Consider the following 23,115-nt stretch of genomic DNA (forward strand, 5'->3'; position numbering starts at 1 on the left):
ACAAATGGAAGTCATTTCCTGCAACTTCAGCTTTACATCTTGTCTTCAATTAACGAAATCTCGAGCAAAATTACTGAGGAAATATTTGAAGAAATATCCTTAGGCTCTCTTTACATTATACTTTTGCCGTCAGCGCCACTGGCGTCAGCGCCACTGGCGACAGCGGGAACCCCGTGTAAAGACAATTCCCGTCGACGTAGTCCCGCTGTCAACAAATTTTCTCCCGTCAGCTACGAAGCCGTCGCCCGTCAGCACAGCGGGAGTCCCCGTCAACTTCAAACTCCGTCTGAAGAGAATACGACGGGCTCGCGTCAGCGGGAGTCAGGGTTTCGGCGATTAGCATAAAGCACGCGATGATTAGCATACTGTAAGTCTACTTAGACCCCGGTATATATATATATATAGAGAGAGATTCGCGGGATCCGCGGCGACTTTTGTGCCGTGCATTCATTTCCCCGCGGATATGTTTATCGTACTTGTGCCCCCCTCCCCACATTTACGAGTGATGAGCATGGAATATCGACACATACTGACAAGGCTATGCATGGTAGTCTAAAGGCGGGGAGACGCCGTCTACCGTTGTACAATCATACAATTTCGTTTCTTGCTTTTGTTATGCTTGCGCACAATCGAAATCGGTGCCTTTGACATACGTTGATCTCATTAAAAACCTGTTTTTCAAGACTCATTCAAAAAAAGCCAGCGAAAACTTACCAAGTCCTTGAAAAATACAACACTTTCGCCCGACCATTTGAGCCCATACGCTGTAATTTGCCGCGATTTGCCGATATTTGTGGTCGTAATTGGCGAAGAGTCTATTCCTTTAATTTCATCCCGTGAAAATTTTGCGTAGGTAAATCGTATTTTACGCCGTAATTTCACAGGTTCAACCTTCAAAATAGCGACGGCATTTTTGCATGCACGTTACCGCTTGTATGTTGTAAGCGCTGATTGGTTCGCGTCAGAAAACATGTGCTATGATTGGTTGACTGCAAGCTTTCACGTGATCAAATGTGGCGGGATCCGGGAATACCCCCCAAAAATTAAAATGGCGGGGTGAAAGACTGAGCACTGGACGCTGTACGTCGAGCGACCCCGAAACCGGTTGCCTGATCAGTATATGGTCGGAGAACGAGATCCAGAAGAAGCTGGAGTCATCCAGGAACAAGATAGCCTACGTAAAAATACAACAGCGGTTGCGAGAGGCCAAGCAAGTAAAAGGAAAGTTCGCGACCTGCCCGATACTTTCAACAAGATGGCGAAATGCAAGCACCGCAGGTGTCTGTCAGATTTCCGGGCGGTGTGTCTAGAGACGTTGCGACAGCGGCCTCCCGACAGCGGGAAATTTCGCCGCTGACGCGAAAAACGTAATGTAAACTGCCCCTAACTTTGATTATCAACAGGATGGAGCTGGGATTAGAACAGGATGAAGGAGCGCCACTGGTCCATTCTTTAGGGAGATCCCTGTATAGAACCCCGTGTGATGCGGAACACCCGTAGTGAACGTTTTTACGGCCCAGGTGTGACACAAAATCAAATACTGCACACAGTACTACTAACTACTAGTTCTACATGGACAATGGCTGTATGATAATAACGTTAATGACCTGCTTTCCTTCGGTCTATACGGTGTGATAAGGCATGGTCGTTCCTATAACCACCTCATAAAGTGCCTCGGTCGCTTCGAGACCTCGGTACTTTATTCAGCATGGAGAGAGAGTAAGACTAAGAAGAGAAAAAATTCACGACCTCGGTACTTTATTCGGTGGTTATAGGAACGACCATGCCTTATCACACCGTATAGACCTCAGGGCGGGTCATTAACCCTATATTATTTAGTGAGGTGGGTTCTGGAACATTTTTTAAATTTTTTCTCTTCTTAGTCTTACTCTCTCTCCATGCTGCAGGCTCATTTATGTACCTAGTGGTATTGATGACAGGAAGGGGTGGGGGGAGGGGGTGAATATGGACCCAACAGGTTTTAACAGCCTGTCCAAAGAACTGCAGACCGTACTGTAGTGTGTATGTTGGGATCAGAACTCCTATCAATCAAACTGGTCTCTAACCCACACTACACCACATGTACATGCTCTGCCACATACATACTACTTGCAGATGTAATGCTACCAGTCAGTGGCTACCAGTACTGAACCTGGTAAATTCTTATCTGAAGCCATGGCCATCATCTTTCTGCCATGGTGAACCACAAGTGTCACAATACTGTGTTGTATCTGTTAACATTTGGTTTGTACCAAAGTGCATTTGAACATTTACATGTGAACTACTGATCATTGAACATGATAGCATACCCTCTGCCTCATCTCCAACCACCCTTCTTTTATATATTAGATCTGTTGTATTGATGATCAAATTTCACCAGGTTCATATTCTGGTTTTTCATCGTGCTCACACTAAAGTCAAGTGCCTTGTCAATACTGAATAGATTCACTTTGCAGCTGCTACTGTGACTCACAAACTTGTGAGTCAAGAAAAATAAGACCTTGTTACCAATGGTGCTGAATCCCTTGTGACACCTGTGAGGAAAAAGCATGCATAAAGGAAGCCCATAAGACTTATCACTTACTCTTTGAAAGCCTTTTGTCGTGTGCATGGAGGGATTTTGAGATTATCTGGCATCTACAAATTCTTTGGTGATTCATGAATGTGACACTTTACATAGAACAAATAATATTTCAGAAAGGATCTCTTTCTTAATTCTTAATATGTGCATAGTAAATTATACAACAAAATGTTAAGCTGTGTCAAATCTAGTATATATATTTCCAGTAAGGAGTGCTGGTAATGGCCATCACGCACACACATACACATGCACAGTGGCATTTATATACAATATGAATACATTCATGTAGTTGTACTATTTGTATGCACAGGTTCAAATGTAGGAAAAAAGGCCATTTGTCATTGTTACTCTGAGTCTGACACCACTGTCATAGAGCAGAAAATGAGTAAGAACCATTGCAAGGTCAAGTGCCTGGGACCTTTAGATACCACCTTGCTAAGACTATATACTAAGACCCACAAAGAGCATAAAAGATCATTTCAACATGTATCCTAATCATATCTGTATGAAACGAAATGCACACTGTGACTTCTCATATCATTTTGAAAATATACCCAAAAAAAATAGTTGATTACTATGGCATTGTTCACTGAGCCGTTCCACTTACAATCCTTAAAACATTGCAGGGGCTGTCCCTTCCTACATGGTCAAGGACATATGATCTGCCAATCGATGTAATGGACTTGGCAGATGGATACTTCCACTCGGTCAATACCATAACTACAAAGTAGTACAATACAAATCAAGAAAAATAAGTGTGGTCTTGGAGTTGGAAACAAAAAATCCCTTGGGGGAGGGGTATAGGGCTGAACTATATCCCAGGAAAGAGTAACGAACCATACTTGACATGGCACTACAGCACCAGAACTGGGTGGCATCAAGCTTTAAGGGGGGGCAGGGTCAAACATGATGTCAACATGGGTTACTAAATACTTGCTTAGTATCTTATTACAATGTCACTGGAGCATCCAAAGTAATCTGTTCCCTTCCAGGGTCACCTGGTGCAGTAAATGTGTGCTGGAAATTTCTTTCCTTTTTCTTTTAAATCTGTGACATAGATCTAGCTTTATATGATTTGTTTAAACACTAATGCCAGATACTGCCTATATTTAATTCAAGGGTCAAACTTTAATGGCTTTATAAAAATTTGGGTCTCCCTTTGGATGTTTTCAAACCTAAAGATATATCTTGCTGCTTGAAGTGGCCACAATCACACCAAACATGCAAACTTATTGAGAATGATTGTCAACAACCGGTTACACATGAATGGGCGTAGCCAGGAAACATGGTTATTGTCACCTGGCGATTTCCTTACATCTGGTGGCCTGATTGTTATGGAGGCTGCAATGTAAACAATAGACTGTAACCCGAAAAATACACTCCAATGGGTGGTGATTCTGTCAACTTTCATATCCACATATTTCACTCTGGCTAGATGGTTATGGACTGGACTAATTAATCATACTAACAAGGTCTGTGACAGGCCCAGTGTTAACTATAACATGAATGGACAAGAGGTTATGTTTCCCTTTCACATATGCTTGACTGATTACCAATAAATGCAGTCTGATGTGGAAGAATATCTTATGTTTATGTTGCAGCATGGCATCCCTAACCATCTCTAAACACCCACACCTTGGAAAAGATTACCAGCACATTTTAATGCAGAGCACATGACCAAAGACATGGAAACTGAGCCATTTTACCTGTCTTTACCAAGCTCCCATCTAATCACGGCACAAAGCTTGTTGAAACAATAGAAGATTATACTTTGCATCCTATTCCTTCCTGTCGCCATCAACAGATAATTAAAGCCAAACAGCAGCTTCCCCACAGCAGCTGTGATCCTTACCTAGTGTAAGCAGTTGCACCTCGCGTTGTTTTTTCTTCCTCTCCTCATTAAGCTCTGCATCTATAGTCCTGCTGCGTAGAAAGGCTTCCTTTAGATCCTTGGTTTTCTTAGGCTCCATGTTCCATTCCAATCAGGCAAGACAGTCAGCGCGGCAAAATACCCAGATTGTTCAGACTGAATCGGAATCGAGGGCTATCCCGGCAGGTAGGCTCCTGCAGCAGCCGGCGGGCACACCCGTTCCTGGTCCTCCTCCGGGTCGTGCTCCCTTCTTGCAATATTCCTATGGGTGGAGAATTGTGATGGCTGTAAAATATGCGTCCAACTATGGGTTTGGAACAATCCAATGTGAGAAATCGGGTTGAAATTGGGCAGAAATCACAGCGATGAGGCCATGGCATGAAAACAAGCACGCCGGTTCATGAGGAACGGTGGTCGGGACTGCGTGACGCTGTTCCACTGAATATTAATGCCGTAAAGAGCGCCGGATAGCGTTATAGCGACCTGCTCAGAATCTGACGTGACGTAACGTAGGCCGTGCGTTCAGTCGGCTTATTTCTGTTCCGCCAAGCCCAGGTCCGCTACCTGCATCCCACCAGCGTCCCTCACTGGCAACAATGGAAACAAATAACGGTTCGAATTTCGCCACACGACAAGACAAATATTGGGTGGGCACACAGCCAGACCTGAAGTGCCAAAGACGTTCCACTGTAACCCAGAACCGAGCGCGATGCTCTGTTCATCAATCAAAACCTGTGTAAACTGCTAGGAAAAGATCAACCATTTTGTTCCCCACAGAAAAATGAGATGTCCTTTCCTTACAAAATTGCGCGGTATTCTCTTGCAATTACTCGTGGTAAACACTTCGAATGGTATAAGTGTAAACAAGTCTCGATAAGGTTGTGGAAGAGAGACTATGGGTCACGGCAGCGGCGGATAAACAGGATAAATACCTTTTTTTCTAGGAAGAAAAGTTAAATCCACACTAAAATGCCGCCATTTTGTCACCCAGCATGCCCTTAAAAATCAGCCAATCAGAGATGATGTGACTAAACAAGGTAGATGTGTACCAATGAAACATCACGTTTGATTGGCTGATGTAGAGGTCATTCCAGAGTCAAGATGGCGGCGTTCATATTTTGGAACCGTCCGAAGGCGATTTCTCCCAATATTCTAACTCGACAGCAATCGTATGGATCGACAATTTGTGCTTTAAAGCATAACTGATATTTATTTGTAACACTAGGCTAAAGCACAGTAACTAATCAAGCCATATTTCGTTGAATCCCAGCTGTATTTTCTCAACGTCGTTCGACCAACTTGCAACTTCCAGTGTAAAGAACAGTTTGTTTTGGGAATCGTTGATACCTTGAATCACCTTCAATGTAAGTTACTTAGAATAAACGCGAATGTACAGTCAACGATTTTCATTTCTTCGCGAACTCTGCTCCAAGAGTTCTGGAGAAGATACAAGGATAAACACCGTTTGGAGAATCAGTAAGTACGATTAGAGCGCGTGGTGATTTTATGATTATAGCAAAGTCAGCTGCCATGTCAGTAAAACGTCGTCTGCTAGCCTACACAGGTGTGTATGATAATTATAAAGCCTTGATCACCTGTCGCTGATCGATGTCAATGGTGTTTTCAAGTTCGATATCCATCAAAAGTGGGATATTTTCATGCCCAATATTTTCAATGTTGTCATTGTCTAGAACTGCGTAAAAGTTTTGACAGATGTTCTTGTGTCATAGACTGATGGAGACATCCAGTAAAAGGCCAAATTCATATTCCATACCTCCCTCCTGCCATGATGACCAATATGGTTTTAGAAGTCTTGTTCTTCATTCTTCTTGATATTTAGGGACAATGGAGTCATTTTTGTCACTTGTCATGCCCAAATATGTGTCCACATGCAACAGGTTGATATCATAGCACTGTCATTGAATATTTTGAGACAAGTCTAACATAGCTTCTGACTCTGAAGTCACAAGTCATGTATGATTCTTTTTTTTTAGCAAAGATTGCTGCTTGGACGTCACTAGTTCTTGGGTAGGTATACCTCGTATATTGGTTTTATGATACAATGGATTTTCAAACTGATTGATTTTTTTTATTGATTAATTGATTGATTGATTGATTGATGTATTATCCAAAATAAGCCAATATTGATCATGAGTTGGCAGCAGAAATTATGATGATGGAAAGAAATATAGAGTTGGTCAGAGCCCTGGGTACAATTGTCTCAATGCCACATTTGGAATTGGGTTGATATATTATTCATGGAATTAGGACTTGTAAACAGGACACCATTTTGACTGAAAAGTACATGTTGAGTTGAGTTTATTGAGACCCACTGCCAGCTATTCTTCCAGTGGTTTTACATGTACGTACATATAACATATACTTTACAATACATGTATAGATTTATGTAATACAAGTCTCAAGGAAAACAGAAATTGATTGTACAGTCAAAAGGTACAACTACAACGTTAACCTGTCTTGTTTAATCTAAATCATGCTCAAGAATATGCTAGATTTTATCAATCAACAAGCTCTCTTTTCTTTGCCTCCAGTGGGACATTTATTGCAAGCCAAGTCTACAGTTTGAGGGATGCCTTTAGACACCGGACCAATGCTGTGAACAATGAGAACAGACCATCCTCCTACATCTACCCAACTACCTCACTGCCAGCTGACACACAAGAATGCAGAAAAGGTTTTTTTATGTCTATTTTGATAATGTTATCCTTCAAATGTAGTCACAAGTGATTCAACCACTGGACAAAGATATCTGAATCTAAAATCTTTATCGTTTACACTGTCATCTTTTTTGATTACTGCATATGTGTTGAATAATAAGGTGAAAATGACTAGTAAGTGTAGTTTATTAAATGCACAATATAATAATGACATGCCCATGCTGTCTGTGGGAGCAATAATCAAAGTGGCACAGATTGCAGAGCAGGGTTAGACAAGTTTCAAAATATCCACTTGCCCTGTAGGGCAAGCACATAAAAAATTAACTGGCCTGAACCAACTTTTCACTAGCCAGAAACTAAAATGACGTAATTCTATGCATTTTGGCTTGCAGCAAACAGATTTCTTCATCAAAAAAAGTACTTTATCGAATCAAATCATATCAAATCAAAGAGCAAGGACTCTTTCAGCTTGCTAAATAAATGTTACATTGAAAAAATTTTAAATGTTAAAAAGCTATAGAGATAAGAATATATTTTTGTTTTTCATCCAGCAAATAATGATTTTCTTCTTTTTGAACATGTATTTGAGGTGCCACTGACATGTACAAGTCAGATTGGATGTCGCAGGTACCGCAGGTCTCCCGCTGGGCGGTCGTACGTCCACCCTGGAGTTGGTGTTAAGTCGTACGGGCTATGAAAAGGCCTGTCCTACAATGAGCTGGGCCAATTTACACAGAGGGAAAAGGCGTTGTACACTAAAGACGTACCTCGTAAACAGTAGTCGTACATCCAGAAATTTTCCTAGTGTAAATCGGGTCTAACTTGGAGTGGGCTATCAGCAAGGCAAGCTGGTTAAGTGAAATGGCCTTGACTCTACTGATTTAACCTTAAGTCTTCGGTAGGTTTATTCTGCCACTACTGAAATTTGCCTGGCATCTGGATGTAATTGATGCCCAATCTATGTCAATAGAGAGGGTTCAAAAGCTACTCTGTATGCAAGATGTTTTCATCCAGACTTTTACCTGTTACATAACTGCTATGAAGCACCATTCCTGTTACTCAGAAGTGCCTTGAGGCATATGCACAATTCCTTGTCAAACCTTGGACAACTTAAAAAACTGGCTTCTTCACAGACATGTAGACCATCATGGCAATTAGGACCATAGAGTCAAGCACAAGCAGTCTTCAGAAGGCTTTGAAATCAAGGCTTTTATTTTTTTAAACATGGAGAGGCCCATGTCTTGTCGATGCAGTTTGGTATGTTTATAATTAGTCTGTGTAACGCAAACTCCAGCTGTCCGGGGATTTCTGTCCCCTCCCCGCGGCTATGCGGTTACAGGGCGGCAAGCCGTTACAGGAGCTTGATCGAGTTCAGGCTAGTTCATAATGACTCTGGAGTGGGTTTTTTTGGCACTGGTTTCTAATACAGCGTAGATCTAGTTACTAGTATAGAAAGCTCTGCATTTGCCAAGTCTTTTTCCACTGGCAATTTGGACGTCTTCACAGGATTGACTGGTGAGCCTGGATCCAAAAGCTGTACATGTGATGTCAGCATCTAATCATGTTATTGCTGGCCAGGTGTCTCTGTTTACCAAACAAGAGGAGACAGTTCAGGATATAATTTAATTATCTTTATCTGTTTATGCCATTTCAGGGCTCCAATGTTACTGTCTTGTCAACCATCTTTCCCAACCTGCCCCAAGGGTCATTCTTGTTTGTTTGACATCTACACATGAAACGGCAGATTTGAACAGATGTGAACAGTGCTGTGTGCAGAAAACCCTTAACTACCATTGCTGGAGGAACAATTTGTAGTTCAGATTGAAAATTTTAGTGTCATAAGTTTTCAATGCAGGACACAATTGTCAGAGGCACAACTTGCCAACAATGGGATGTAAAGATGGGGCTGTGTTTAGGGGCAGATTTTGTCATTTCAAGGACTAGATAATTTCCTTGGTCATTTTAAATCCATGGCCAGCTCTTCATGATCAGCTGCCGAGTGGCTGACCAAACCAGATGTGATATTTCCTGCAAGAAAATCTTAACTCCAGTTCAGTCACACCGCCTTTATTAAACTCCCTCAAAATTGGAGGTATTGTTTTTGACATGTCTGTCTGCATGTCTGTGTTTTCAGACATTTGCAATCAGCATAACTTGAGAATGGCTTGATGGATTGTAATGATATGTGGTTTGTGGGTAGGTTTTTGGAAGACAAAGGTCAAGGTCAAGTTTGGGCCTCCTAGTAGCTATCCTTGGTATTGCAGCAGAACTTCCGGTTTTTGTATCTTTTGTCCTGGTCATGCTGTGGTCTTCATTTTTTGGTGGTAGATATTTTGATGTTAGGTTTGGACCCCTAGCAGCTTATTCTGGAACTGCAGGGATGTTTTTGTTAAATACCTCAGAGAGGATAATTGAACAAAGGAACAGAAGGATTTCCAGGCAGGTACCTTAGAGATAAATACAATTAGATGTAAATTATGTAAATTAGGACTTAATTTTCAAATAATTAATGGAGTAATTCTATGACTCCAGTACTTTCCATGACATGACTTTAATAGTATGGGATATGTAATTTGTGGCAGGTGAAACATTAACAGATATCCAAGACATACTTAGTAGTAGTACCTAATTTGTATACTTCATGCAAAAGTGCCATAATTCCTTAGTGGTAAACAAAGAGCTGAGAAACTGACAACATGCTGCAATTTTCCTATCATTCGAACTTGTTATTAAAGGTGACATGATCTACATGTATTTCCAAGCAGTGTTAGAGTTTTGTCCCTCAATGTACATGTAGTTCAGTACTTCAGTATAACACCGCTAGGCATCTCAGACTTTCAATGGGTTAAGCCGGCGTCACAATTCATGCGAGCATCGGCCGATTTTGTAGATCGCCGAAAGCTCGCCGAATTTCACAATCGCCCGAGCTTCGACCGTATTTTTCGCTGAAAACCTGCCCCGTCACAAATTGAACGGAGCTCGGGCGACGTCCGTCAAACACTAATAATCATAAATACCTCATGAGACGGTACCATCTCTTGGACACGGACGAAGTCAGAATCAACTGACCTGGTAACAAGCGCATACTTGGACCAACTTTACTTTCTGAGTTGTGGCAAATCTGTAGGGCATGAGTGAAGTGGACGGCCACACTGAAAATAATACTATAGACAGGAATTTTGTTATAGACCAATCCAAATACAAGCTCAGGAGCCACAAAGTCAATAGATCAGTCGTTCAACCCCGATCCAAACATTTTCACCAAATGGAAATCGACCGAAGCTCGGGCGAACGCCGTCCGAGCTTCGGCCGACCGTTGGTAAGCCTATCGACGCCCTGCCGGCGCCTGGGCGTGCCTCGGCCGACAAACATAGATCTATAATAACTCAGTGGACTTTCAAATACTAGTAGTCGTTTTGTGGAGGAAAAACTCAGGAAGTCAAGTCAAGCCTCAGAAGTCAAGCCCCAGTTCATTGATATATAAATTGAAACATCCAAAACAATAACAAAAACGAAACAGGTATTGTTTTAGGTGTCCAAATCTCATTGATGATAATTTTTTTTTTTCAATGAAAATTTAACTTTGCAATTGAATTGTCTTTCATTAGAAAGGTTTGGCAGCATTCTTTGACAAGATGATATTAGTATTAGTTAATATTACAGTATCATCATGCTATCATCTTATGTCATAAACTAAACTGTCGTTACCTTTTATATATAAACAAGAAGGAGTTCGGCCGGAGCCCATCCAAGCGCCCATCGATACCAGTACAACGATCGCCCGAAGCACGCCTTATTTTTCATGAGTCGGCCGGAACACTGACGACGGTCGTCCAATTATTGTACAAAGCCTGTGCGAGGCTCGCACGAGGCCGAAGAGCTCGGGCGACCTCCGGCCGACCAAAAATCGGGTCTAAAATCGTCGGATACCGCCCGAATATTGGCTGAGCGCTGGGCGTTGCTCGGGCGAGCTACGGGCAAACTGTTGACGAGCTGTGCGAGTTTAAAAATCGTCGCCGAGGCCTCGCTGAATTTAAGCGCAGCTTCCAGTGACCCGCGAACGTCGGCCGAGCTCCGAAAAATCGCCCGAAGCTCGCAGAATCGCCAGGACGTCGGTCGTACTTCGGCCGAAAATCGCCATTTGGAGCTCGCCGACAAGTCGGCCGAGCGAAATTGTTGATTTGTGACGGGGGCTTTACCAAAAGCTCAGGCATATGTCAGAGCAAGGTCGTTTTCTTTGAGCTCTCACTTCCGGGAAGCCAGGCATGGATTAGGCCTTTTTCCTGGAAGGCTGGTGGGAAATACGTACGTCCAAGAATTAAGCTTAAGCTTTCGTAGCCAGGAAAAATGGATCTAGAAAATGTGCATGAAGGCATTTTTCAGTTAGATATATGTTTCTTTTTCATGAACCAAACCACCTGAAATATTCTCGGTACATTCTTTTGAAAATATCACAATACACTCTTTTTTCTCTTTGACAGATCCTTTTAATCAACAGTTGTAATTACATGAGCTTGATGTACACCAGATCTAATTCATGGACATGTGTAACACCATTTGAGATCATTAGGGTCTTTATCCTTCAGTTTTTTCCTATTGATGCTTTGTAGAGCTTTCTAATTCAAGCATCCATTTAATCTTTTGTTCTGTGGGTAGCTTCATCATGTTGGGAAGTCATTTTGCAAGTTAACCTTCTCCCTGCTGCCTAACCCCATAACTAGTACAAATTTGGTGCCAAATGGCTACTTGAGCATGGAGAACACAATCCCAGGCAACCACAGCAAGAAGTGACAGACTCATTAGAGTACACAGAACTCGGGGTAGAAGGCAGCTGAAAGCATGTCGCTTATGTTGCGTTAAGTTTAAACATGTCTTTACATGCAATTCATTTAAAGCTGGCAGTGATTCAAGTACTTTTTTTGTCATTCTATCTTTGAAACTTTCTTGCTACGGTTGTACTTGCAAACTTGAGTGAACTGAGGAGTGAGATAAGTGTGCCTAAATTGTCATTCTAACTTTGAAAATTTCTTGCTACGGTTGTACATGTGTACTTGCAAACTGGAGTGAACTGAGGAGTTAGATAAGTGTTTGTGCCTAAAATAGCATGATGCATTATGCAATGGAGGTAATAGCAAGACCAAATAGGAATGGAATTGGAGATGGATTGCCAAAGTGGTATGTCAGGCTAATTTACTTGGTGATGAACAGTCTTGTTAGTCAGTATCACTCTCTATTAGCTGTTCCCTTCCCCTATCAGTGTTGTATAGCTTTAGCATATGACAGCTTTGGGCTAGCAACAGGGCAAAGTCATTATGTGCATTTTGTGGGGGACAAGTTTTGGGACATCGTGTGAATGGGTAAGTTTGGCAGAGTTACGGTAACCATTTTATATTTGAACCCAAAATGTAGCAATATTACAGACTTTTGAAATAACAATTTGACTTTGTGGATGGTGCTGTTCTCAGGCACTATAGACAAAAATTGAGTGGCCTACTGATAAGGCATTTCTTGTAGCCATTCTCATGATATGAATCACCTGAGCTGATTTTGTACACATATTGACGTCAAAAGGGAACATAGTATATCATTCTCAATTGTATCCACAGCAGATGCTACCTAATGTTTTCATGTGACAAGATTTATCATCCACTTTGAATTTTCACTGGCATTGGTTGGTGTTTGATTTTTTTACAGGATTGCATTTTAAACAGGATGACTACAAGATTACCTGTTAAGAGGCTTGCTAAGTGATAAGATTTGGGAAAAATCCAGATGCAGGCCCGCAAGTTATTTCATGTTTCTTGGTGGCTAGATTGAAAGCAATGAAGAACAAAGTCCCAAACTCATTATCCGGTAACTAGATGTGTCAGCCTTCCACAAACTAGGTCATCTGGTGCAAGAAGGTTAAACTTTGCTTTATCATCCAGGTCTTTAGTAATGTAGGTGGGCAGTAGGTCATTCTATTAAAGTGACCTGTATCTCAGCTGGCAATCCAAGATGATGACATGAGAGCCTACAGCTTTCAAACTGGTTCATGAGGACATGTAAGGAATTGTGCTAAATTTTGGCAGGATTACATGGAACAAAATTGATATAGTAATTCTCAATTTCTTTGCAGATATTACCAAAGTGGAAGATGGCGAATCATTTACAAAGATGCCCAGCATTCCATTCCCAAATCCTCAAGTCAGCAATAACATTTGTAAGTATGCAATTTAGATTCCTACAATATCTAAGATATTGATACAGGACATTGTGTCACAGTATTTCTTATGAAATTACTTACCACAAGTCTTATTGAATGACAGATTCAAAGCATACTTTGTGTCCTTTTTTAGGTATACATGCTCTCTTTTGCTTACATGTTTCTCTGATGTCGCTCAATTTGAATACATTTTCAGGAGGTTTTAGACCAAAAAAAAGGAAGAAGAATATTATTTTCTAAAAACTTAATACATATGGCACAGCGCCTTCCAAACATTGAAATTAGGGTTCAACCCATAGCACACAAGGAAGAAATATTTTTCCAGAATGACTTATATACCGGTAGGTCTTTGTAACGACCTTGTGCTGCATGTAGCCATTACAGCAGCCTTATCATTTTTTTTTCTTATTAAACACTGTTTGCTGATTACTATCATGCTCATATGCCAAATAAAGATGAAATGGCAGCAATCAAGAGAACATTTAATAATCAGAAAAGGAAATGGCAAATACTGTCAAACCTATACAAGTGACCACCTGTACATAAGGACCACCTGGCCAATGTTACCCGACGTTTTGTCTGTGATAAAATCAACAAGAATTCTATCTTTAGTGACCACCTGTCGCACTCACTCAGTTCCATAGCTAATAGCGTAGGGGCAGCATGTCTGTCCACAAAGGTCCTCCACCTCACATAGACCACATTTTATATGTCCCCTGAGTGGTCTTCTGGTGCAGTTTTAACTGTTAACTGTCATATCTTGCTATATGGAAACAGAAACTCTGTCATTCTACAGTGACCAGCTGGCTGCCCTGGGTGCCCTCCCCCCTGGCACGCCCTAAGGTGCATCAGAGACCAGATGATCCCTGGAGATTCCTTAAGGCTGCCCAGTCTGAACACCGAGCCACAAGAATGGAGGGAGTGGAGAAATTAGCGTCCATCAAGCACTGGGGCGGTAAGTTACGCACAGGGTGTTTATATGGGGAAAAGAACGGTAAAGCAAGTTGAACTTGAAGTGTAATGGTTGAGACGAAGCTTTACCGATAGCTTAGTAATGCAATGCAGCATTTCCAGCCAAACACACCTGGTCACCCCTACTCTTCTCGATAGATATGCTGAGTTCTTTTTCAGAAAAGGGTTTGATGCCTGAAGCTCCCCCATACACAGGGCCTCCAGCTTTATGTCCCCATCCAGAAGGACAAATACAGCCCCAAACGGTTGTCCCGAGCAGTGCTCAAACCTCAGCCCTTGGATCCACGGAGTATGATCCATATTGCAAAACAGCGGGGTCATTTACCGCTTGTGCTACAGGAGCACAGCTGTGATTCTGTTGGTCAGATGTGCAGTCTTTGGAAGACTTTGGGGAGGGTACTGCATTTGCTGCAGTAACACATGTTGCCCCCCTCATCCACTTGTTTTCTTGCAATCAGTCTGCTCCTTTTAGCTTGGTCATCTGAGTACGTCTTACCATGGCCTTATTCAGCACATTGTTTTTCCTTGTACATGCTTGATGAAGACCTAATGGCAAAGGTGAAGAAAAAATAGAGACAGAGCCAAGGCCAGAGTAATTGTACAAACATTGCACATGAACCTGTGACCCTCAGTTGTGCAATGGATTCACAAATCTCTTACACAGAAACAAGAATAACAAGAATAAAGTGCAAGCAAGGACATTAAATAATGTCCTTGGTCCTAGGTTACTCGAGAAACTGGTTATTGACCTGAGTGTACTCAAGAAACAGGTCATTGAACTGAGTGTGGACTTCTGTGAAAATAAATAGACTGAAACTTAGTCAAAACAACCCTGCCAACATGACATTGTTTGACAGTATACATCAGCTACTATGTAGCCCTGTAGTTGGCATTCTCTGCAGTTCTGGTTGCACTTTCCCATGTGATGAAAAACATGAAAAGAATATCTCCTTCATGGCTCCTTTTCAGCGCCCTGAGGAGATGTCCGTGCAGACATGGTAACTGCTGATGCTGTCATTCTGTGTTAGTGAGCGGGCGGTGAAAGTGTAATCTCGTAGATCCATGCATTACTCACACAATGCAAGCACCTGCTATTCAGCACTATTGTTCTACAGGATGTGGCAGATCCATTTATCTTGCTTTCCGGTTGCCAGATAGAGCCCAGGAGTCACATCTATATTTGACATTTACTGTTACAGGGGTTGTTTTAAAAGCCTTCATTTGGCAAAAACAGACATTGGTATGATAAGTCAGATTCTTTCTAACTTCCGAAAACCATCCATGCAAGCGAATGCTGTCTGAAACCTCTAGCCGTTTCCAAGTTTTATCGAGTTGCTTGAGTAACTGTTACCTTGTGTATCTTATTATTACCTGGATATCTAATCTTCATGGACACATCCATGCAAGTTTCATTTGCACCATGAGCTCAACACTGTTACCGTATGTGTGTTATAGTAAGGATTGCAAAACATTGAGCATGTTGGAGAAATATCTTTCCCATAAAGACTAGGGAGATACCTTGTTATGAATGTGATGACTATGATGCATACTCTGTACCTTAGGTATATCAGAATATTGTTTCTGTATAATGCAACTGCTGCCTAGTCCAAATTCATTTGTGTTTTTGGTCAGAAAAATGTTATACCGGTAGCCAGAACCAGAACACTTTCCTCTGCTGTTGATCAATCTTTTATTTATCTGAATATCTACCATTTGTGACTTTGTGTCTTACAACATATCAATGGAATTTCTGCTCTTGACAACAAAATTTCATCATTAGTTGTATATGTTCCACCATAAAGCACACTCTCTAAGTATAAGATTTAGTTCCAGCTTTGCTTTTATCAATTGTCCCAGTGAAAAACCTTTCAAAAGCCATGATTTGAGTATTTTGTTCTTCCCTCTACATTTCTTACAGATTCCGATTACCGGGCAGTTGCACAGGCTCTTGACAACCGGACCCTGGTTGGTTTAGCCAGGTCACATGATCCAGACTCCAGATTTTTCTTACCACCACCCTCTCCACCCAAAACAGGTGTAAGTTGGTTGCACATACTATACTTACTGTTATGTAGTTCTTCATGTTTGATAAAGCCACTTTTCTACAATATTTAGTGTTGCTGTCTGACTTACTTGACAATGCTTTTCATTAATACCATTACTCCAACATGCAAGTCTGTTTGACTAAGATACTAGAATGTTGAAGTTGATGTAGACATAGATGATGCCCTTGAAAATTTTAAGTTGAAACATTTTAGTACTGCTATGTTGGATGTGGTGATTTCTATCCTGATGCAGTGCCCAGTAGGTTGGATTTGGTAGAATCCCTGTGTATGGATCTCAGCGCTTCCACTTTATGGAAGGGTGCTGAAATTCACCTGACCCGAACTAATCTGGGGGCATTGCAGTGTGTAGGGTCCTGTGGTGTAAGCTCACAGGTCAAAGACTCGGGTCTTTCCTTGGGGCAAGGATTCTGATGTTGCTACATTCGAAGGTTGGCTTACCAACACTATGGGGAGTAAAAATTACCATTTTTAGAAAATTTATAAACGACAATCGATATGCAGATGACTTACATAATTTTATGATGTATTTACATGTATATTGTATTGAAAATGGCCTCTTAACTTCAGTATGCTTAATCAATATTCCTCCCAATATGTTTCATCTGTGACTTTGTGTCTTTCAATATATCAATGGACGTTTTGTTCTTGACAACAAAATTCCACCATTAGTTGTACCAGGCTAGAAATATTACTACATGTAGTATTATATATGTAGCTTGGTAGAACCTACAATACAATGAACTTGTATATCAGATGCAAGACATTTGCAACAACTGTATCTCTTAGTTAGCATGTCAAAGGTTAATTTATAATGTTCCATTGCATCTTTCTAGGGTCTGCTGGAAGATGAGCTCAGGTCACTGCTCAGCTCCTTGCCTCGGGATGGGATCGACAAATGCACCCTGCACTTCACATCCAAGGCCATGCAACATGGTAGAGCAGCATTTGCTGAAGACAGGGTAAGTTTTGCTCTTTCTCTCTGATACCACTCATTGCTATGCTTGGCATACTGGTTGCATATGCACTTTAGTGCACCCGAAATCGGAGCTGTACACATAATTTTTTTACAGCGGGTGTACCGGTACACCTACATTTTAGTGTATGGTTACATAAAACAAAAAATACTACAATAATTATTGTACACTCAGTGCTGTTACATTATCAGATCTTGTAAGCTGAATTTTAAGTGTGCCGTGTCTTATAAATCTTGCTATTTAGATATGACCTGTCATCGTATTCATGTTGCTGAATCTTTTGTAGAAAAGAAATAATGTGCACTGATCTGTATATTTCTTCTCATGCTGCAATCTGACTTCCAACATGTGATATATAGGTGGTAAGAATATATCTGAGGTTCAACTTTAGCCCTACTTTTTTGTCCATTTACTTACCCAGATGGACTAAGTTAATTTAACAGGCTAAAGGGAGCTATGGGTTGCAGCCCTGGCATTTTTTTAACTTTTCTGAATTGAGCTATTCAACTCTAATTCTACCTGATCAACCATTTGGGGTATATGATGTTATTATAGTGTATGTAATGTTGCTTAGACTTGTTTAGGATTTGAGACTATTTTGAAAGAACAGACTATGATCATGACTCATGATCTATGACAATGGTCATGATTATGACTCATGATCTATGGCAAATTCCTAGGATTATGCAAAATTATATGCAGAAAACTTTTGTTATATATGCTCTAATTCCCAGTTCTTGCATAGGCAGCAGTTGTCAGCTTTGGCTTACCACTGGTTTAGAAAGAGAGGAAGGAAACTGCAGCAGGTTCCTTCTGGCAGGGCTGCAATCATATACATTTGTACTACAATGTAGTAGACTCTCAATACAATTCTCTGTCATTATTGATTGTTCTAAATGTACCCCTTGAGTATGCACTGACCACAGTTTTATATCTTACGGTCCATTTAAGAAAATGCTTTAAATTTGTGCCATCTGTGATTTCAGGGAGGATTGTGGTGCTTTGGAGGAAATGGACTGTCCTTTGCACAAAGTCTCAGCAATGTGCCTGAGGAGAAAGTCTTGTCCTTCTGTCTTCAGGCATTGGTCAAACACTCAAAGGCAGGTTACATCTCTTGTATTAGATCCGCCATTGTGTCTTTGTCAAAGCTATCTCTTTACCTCATAATGATAGATTTTTGTATTCTCCACGCAATGAGAAATGTGTACACTTACTAGTATCAAATACAATACCTAATGATTACATGTATTCGTTGGCCTAAGTCATCTTCCTTTTTGTTTTGAACTTTGGACATGAATAATATGAAAAGGGGTCGACAGATCGTCGTGATGTTTGGTATGTAGATAGCTCAGATGGTGCTTTACATATTCAATGATTTATTATGCAAATCAGGAGCTCATTGGCATAATCAGTAAGGAAAGTTAGTAAATCCGCTTCATTTCATATTGGGACTCTCAAACATGTGACAGTGTCGCCGTTAACAGGTCATATAAACAATGGCCTGGCAAAAGTAGGTCATATATTTTATCAAACAAATGAAGCACAACACCACTTTCCAAGCAGAGGTGTGGGTCCGGCTGGTTTTTCACGTGTTCAGTTTAGGCATTTTTGTCCAAAGCACGTTGGTGACATAACAAAAAGGGGACAAAACAGAAAGCCCGACAAAAACACGTCAAAAACCAGCCGGACCCACTGCTCTGCTTGGAGAGTACACTGCTCCAAAACTGCACCACTGCTAGGAACGGAAAAGTCACATTTACTATGTCTTTCAAAATGTGTATGATATGGAATAAAGATTTATTCTATTCATATATATTGACTGTACCATTTCATCATCACTTTCAACTTACGACACTGCAATATTAAATCTTTGTGGCCCATATAATATCAACATACTCATATTTTTTCATGACCAGTTTTAACTTTTAACATATATCAGCACACTAGACACATATACTAGTCCTGTACCACCAAATGATTCCTAACCCTATCTAGGCTGTCCCCCCCTCATAACTTCCAAACGGCATGGTGTATGATCAAATTTGCATGGGGTGATATTAAAGCATGTAAATATTATTCACTATCCATAATAAGCCTTGATTATTTGGCGAATATAATGTGTTTGTGGAACTCTAGTTTTCTATATTTTGTACTGCATATCTTTCACGTGCTTCTTATTCTTATTGTGTGGAAATGTTGACACCCAAAAAGTGATATCTGTGGGTAGTCATGTAGTATGGAATGACATAGGCAGTAATCGTATAGGCAGTATGGAATGACATTCACAGTAACATCAGCACCACATCATGGTTCCTGTCCCTGGTGCTGAAAATCATTTACACCAACATTTAAGATCCTTTCCTTGCTCCTGACAAATATTCACACTAATACCACTATACCATTACCCAGAACTCAATAACAACCATGATAACCTGGTAGGCCCTGTGCTTGGTGCTGACTAACATTCACGCTTATACAATATGAATGAATGGTATCCGCACTGACTTCATCACCACCACCCCTCTTACTGAGTAACAATTACGCTAATGTAATGGGTACTCTCTCTGGGTATGAATAGCATTCATGCAGTGGATTTGGTTTCTGTATTTCTGTACCTCTTTGAATGAACACTTACATCCCTGGTAACTGCACTGACTTGCAGGAGCCAGTACTCCTTTCCCTGGTTCTGGGTGATGTTTACCGATTTTTTCCACACGATATTCATATTCAAAACCACGTACAACTGATCCTTCGCCGCAATACAGGTGCCTTCCCACTGCTCAGACATTGTGCGGCTGGGAGGCTTGCAGCTGCTGCAGCGAGCATACAGGTCCAGAAACCATTCCGCTCAGAAGATCCTCCGCAACGTTGTGCGAGTCATCGGAAACCTCGCTGTGCACGAACACCTGCACCGACAAATCATACAAGCTGGTAGGAACAGCATTATCTCACTGCTCTAAAGAACTTTAAACCAAAATGAGAATCACATTTTGATACAGATATTGCATTTCAGACTCACTTATAAAGTTATATCAAAAAGACGTCAATTTTTTTGTCATCTAGGTGTCATGTATATGACTTGTATATTTGCCATGTGGTAGTTTTAGCTCTAAGGTCTCATAAAGATGATGGCTTATAAACGATTGTTGTAACCAGGAAACATTCTTTGACACCTTTCCATTAACAAGCAACAAATCCTTGAAGTAATTCCTTGGGAACATTAGATATATATCTCTCCTAAATGTCGTTCAGGATGTGACTTAGAGGCTACTTAAAGGATCATGTCAAGGTTTCATTTGAAACCAAGGGTCAGATTCTCAAAGTGTGATACATAGGCAACAACTTATAAACAATTGTTGTAACCAGGAAACACCTTTCTATTAACAAGTTACAAACCCTTGAGGTAATCACTCATGAACATTTATATATATCTCCTAAATGTTGTTAAGGATGTGGCTTAGATGCTATATAAGGATCATGTCAGAGTTTCATTTAAAACCAAGGGTAAGATTCGTGAAATTAGATACATAGGCAACAACTTATAAACAATTGTTGTAACCAGGAAACATTCTTAACACCTTTCCATTAACAAGTTGCAAAAGTAATCACTTAGGAATATTTATTTATATCTCCTTAGTGTTGTTAAGGATGTGATGCTACTATAAAGGATCATTTCAGACTTTCATTTAAAACCAAGGACCAGATTCTGGAAGTGTGATATGTAGGTGATACGTAGCTCCCAAACAATTTTACAGTAAGGTTACACATTGATTTCAGTTCTTGGTTGTCAATTGTGCTGAAAAATTGATGGAGAAAGCAGGTGAAAGAAAAAGAAACTGAGGCATTCAGTAATGGACGCAAATGCTGCCACACGAGCCACAAAGTCAACATAACAGGCTTGTCAACATTTTAAGCAATGGATTTCAAAGTTTTAATGTACTTGTATTCATAAATGGAAAAACTGTAACAACTAGGAAGCCAAGGACTTCCTTTAACTGTTGGTGTCAAAACATGAGCTGGAATTGATTTATACCCGGAATGGTACATATGACGTTTTTGTTTTTTTTAATCAGAAAAAAATGAAACTGTAAATCTGAAAACCAGGAAATCAAATTGTTGTGGCCTAATGAGGTGTTTCAAAGAGATTTAGGTCATCAGAAAAAGCTCCTTTTTTCACGTCCAAGTCTGCAAGTTCATCATACAAGTCTATACACTTGTAAGCACTGTGGAATCACCCTTAGAGAAAAGTGTTGATATTTGTTGACAGGGTGGGTGACTGTTCTAGCATCTCTGATGAAAAGTGACCACATCTCTCTGGTCACCCATGCTGCGCGAGCATTAGCCAACTTGGACAGAGACACCTGCAGTCCTGAGAAGTACCAAGACGGGGTTTACTTGTTTCACCCGCAGGATAGGTCAAGGTAAGTGTTAGTTCAAAAGCCTACATGTACATGTGGATAAGACACCAGATCTAGACTCCTTATGGAAAGGTTTGATACCCACTGGTGATGTAATAGAGAAATTATTGCATGAATGAATGAAATTCAATGAATGAATGAAAACTTTTATTGTAAATTTTTGCCCTACTGAGCTAAGGACTGGTTAACAAACATGTCTAGTATAAAGGATCGGCTTCTCCTGACTACTTTTTAATGGCAAAAATGTCAGTTTATTGAATTGGATTTTTACCTTTGTTTGTTTAATCAAGTCTATCCTGCTAATTTGGATCTAGATGGGCTCTTTAGCATGCCTAAGTTGTGACTTCTAGATTAGGCTAGAACCAACAGGTGATGTGGCATTGCCTTTAAAGGACTGTAACCACTCCTGGGATACCAAACGCCTGTGGGTAATGCAGGATTTCATTAACTGACCCAGAAAAAGGATTGCTAACCATTACATAATGTACATCACCACACACCTTTATGCACAGCGATCGATTCTTTTTCAAAAGCACTTTTCTGACACTCTAAACCATGAATACAATTTACCTAAGCTGAGCTTTAGATGATGCACCGCTCCATAAAAGCACTTGAAAGGCATGTCTGGGACATTCTAAACTCTGCTATCTCAAGTCCCTCAAAGTCATTTTTGGTAGAAAGATTGACATCAAATAGAGTCACATTGACTAGACAGTATCAAAAGCTGTACCTTCTATGTTATCCAAGCCTTTCCAAGGCATTCACTGTAGCAAAACCACCATTTTTTTACAAGAATCTTTCAGTTTCATTTCCTCACAACAAAGAATGAAAGAAAGAAAGACATTAGAGAAAATGAAATGTACATGGCACTTATAGCATAGCAATGGCCCAAGGATTTGTGAATGGCACAGAAACCTCATTTCTATGGCTTTCAATTTGTTGTGGAGAAGCCTGTAGGGGTTTCTCCCATTGTGCTTGTGTTGATTGATAGTAGGATCACTAAACAGCTGCTATTCAGCAACAGCATGTCTATCAGATTGCCAGGAGCAGTTTGTGTTCAGATTGGCACACTGCTCTTCTTTTTCATCTTTGCCCGGAAGCGAGGTTGTCTATTCTAATGTGCCAGAGAGAGCCATCCCAGTTATGGTTGTCTCCCAGTCTAGGTGTGTCTTGTCTGAACAAAAGCCTGCCGGCCATGCAAATCACTGTTTTAGAGTTAGTCTTACTGACCTAAGAGAAAGTTTGACCAACAGGTGAGTATCTTTGCCTGGTTATTTGACCCGAGCAGGTGTATAACAGTGCAGGAGCAAGGGAACCAGCAAATGTCATGAAAAACGCTAAATTACACATT

At 40.7% G+C, this 23,115-nt stretch overlaps 2 protein-coding genes across 8 annotated transcripts in view; one reads left to right on the forward strand and one right to left on the reverse strand.

The window, feature by feature from the left end:
• Window positions 1–5,454, reverse strand: part of LOC136430350 (guanine nucleotide-binding protein G(o) subunit alpha-like) — a 40,947-nt gene extending 35,493 nt beyond the window's left edge. For 2 of the 7 annotated variants that reach the window (XR_010754889.1, XM_066420881.1), the window contains exon 1: window positions 4,434–5,094. Coding sequence is in view for 6 of the 7 variants with exons in the window: in XM_066420881.1 (XP_066276978.1) it covers window positions 4,434–4,551 (118 nt within the window). In the remaining variant the exon portion in view is untranslated. The other 5 variants (XM_066420877.1, XM_066420879.1, XM_066420880.1 and 2 more) reach the window with 5 other exon arrangements.
• A 60-nt stretch (window positions 5,455–5,514) lies between these two features.
• The window catches only part of LOC136430349 (protein SERAC1-like), a 37,140-nt gene continuing 19,539 nt past the window's right edge, over window positions 5,515–23,115 (forward strand). The window contains exons 1-10 of the mRNA XM_066420876.1: window positions 5,515–5,927; window positions 6,446–6,479; window positions 7,004–7,146; window positions 13,248–13,331; window positions 14,131–14,289; window positions 16,225–16,343; window positions 17,206–17,331; window positions 18,333–18,446; window positions 20,112–20,277; window positions 21,614–21,767. Coding sequence (XP_066276973.1) covers window positions 5,840–5,927; window positions 6,446–6,479; window positions 7,004–7,146; window positions 13,248–13,331; window positions 14,131–14,289; window positions 16,225–16,343; window positions 17,206–17,331; window positions 18,333–18,446; window positions 20,112–20,277; window positions 21,614–21,767 — 1,187 coding nt within the window. The 5' untranslated portion in view covers window positions 5,515–5,839. The remainder of the gene's footprint in view (window positions 5,928–6,445; window positions 6,480–7,003; window positions 7,147–13,247; window positions 13,332–14,130; window positions 14,290–16,224; window positions 16,344–17,205; window positions 17,332–18,332; window positions 18,447–20,111; window positions 20,278–21,613; window positions 21,768–23,115) is intronic.

The sequence above is a fragment of the Branchiostoma lanceolatum genome, chromosome 3 (assembly GCF_035083965.1).
Source record: "Branchiostoma lanceolatum isolate klBraLanc5 chromosome 3, klBraLanc5.hap2, whole genome shotgun sequence".
NCBI lineage: Eukaryota > Metazoa > Chordata > Leptocardii > Amphioxiformes > Branchiostomatidae > Branchiostoma > Branchiostoma lanceolatum.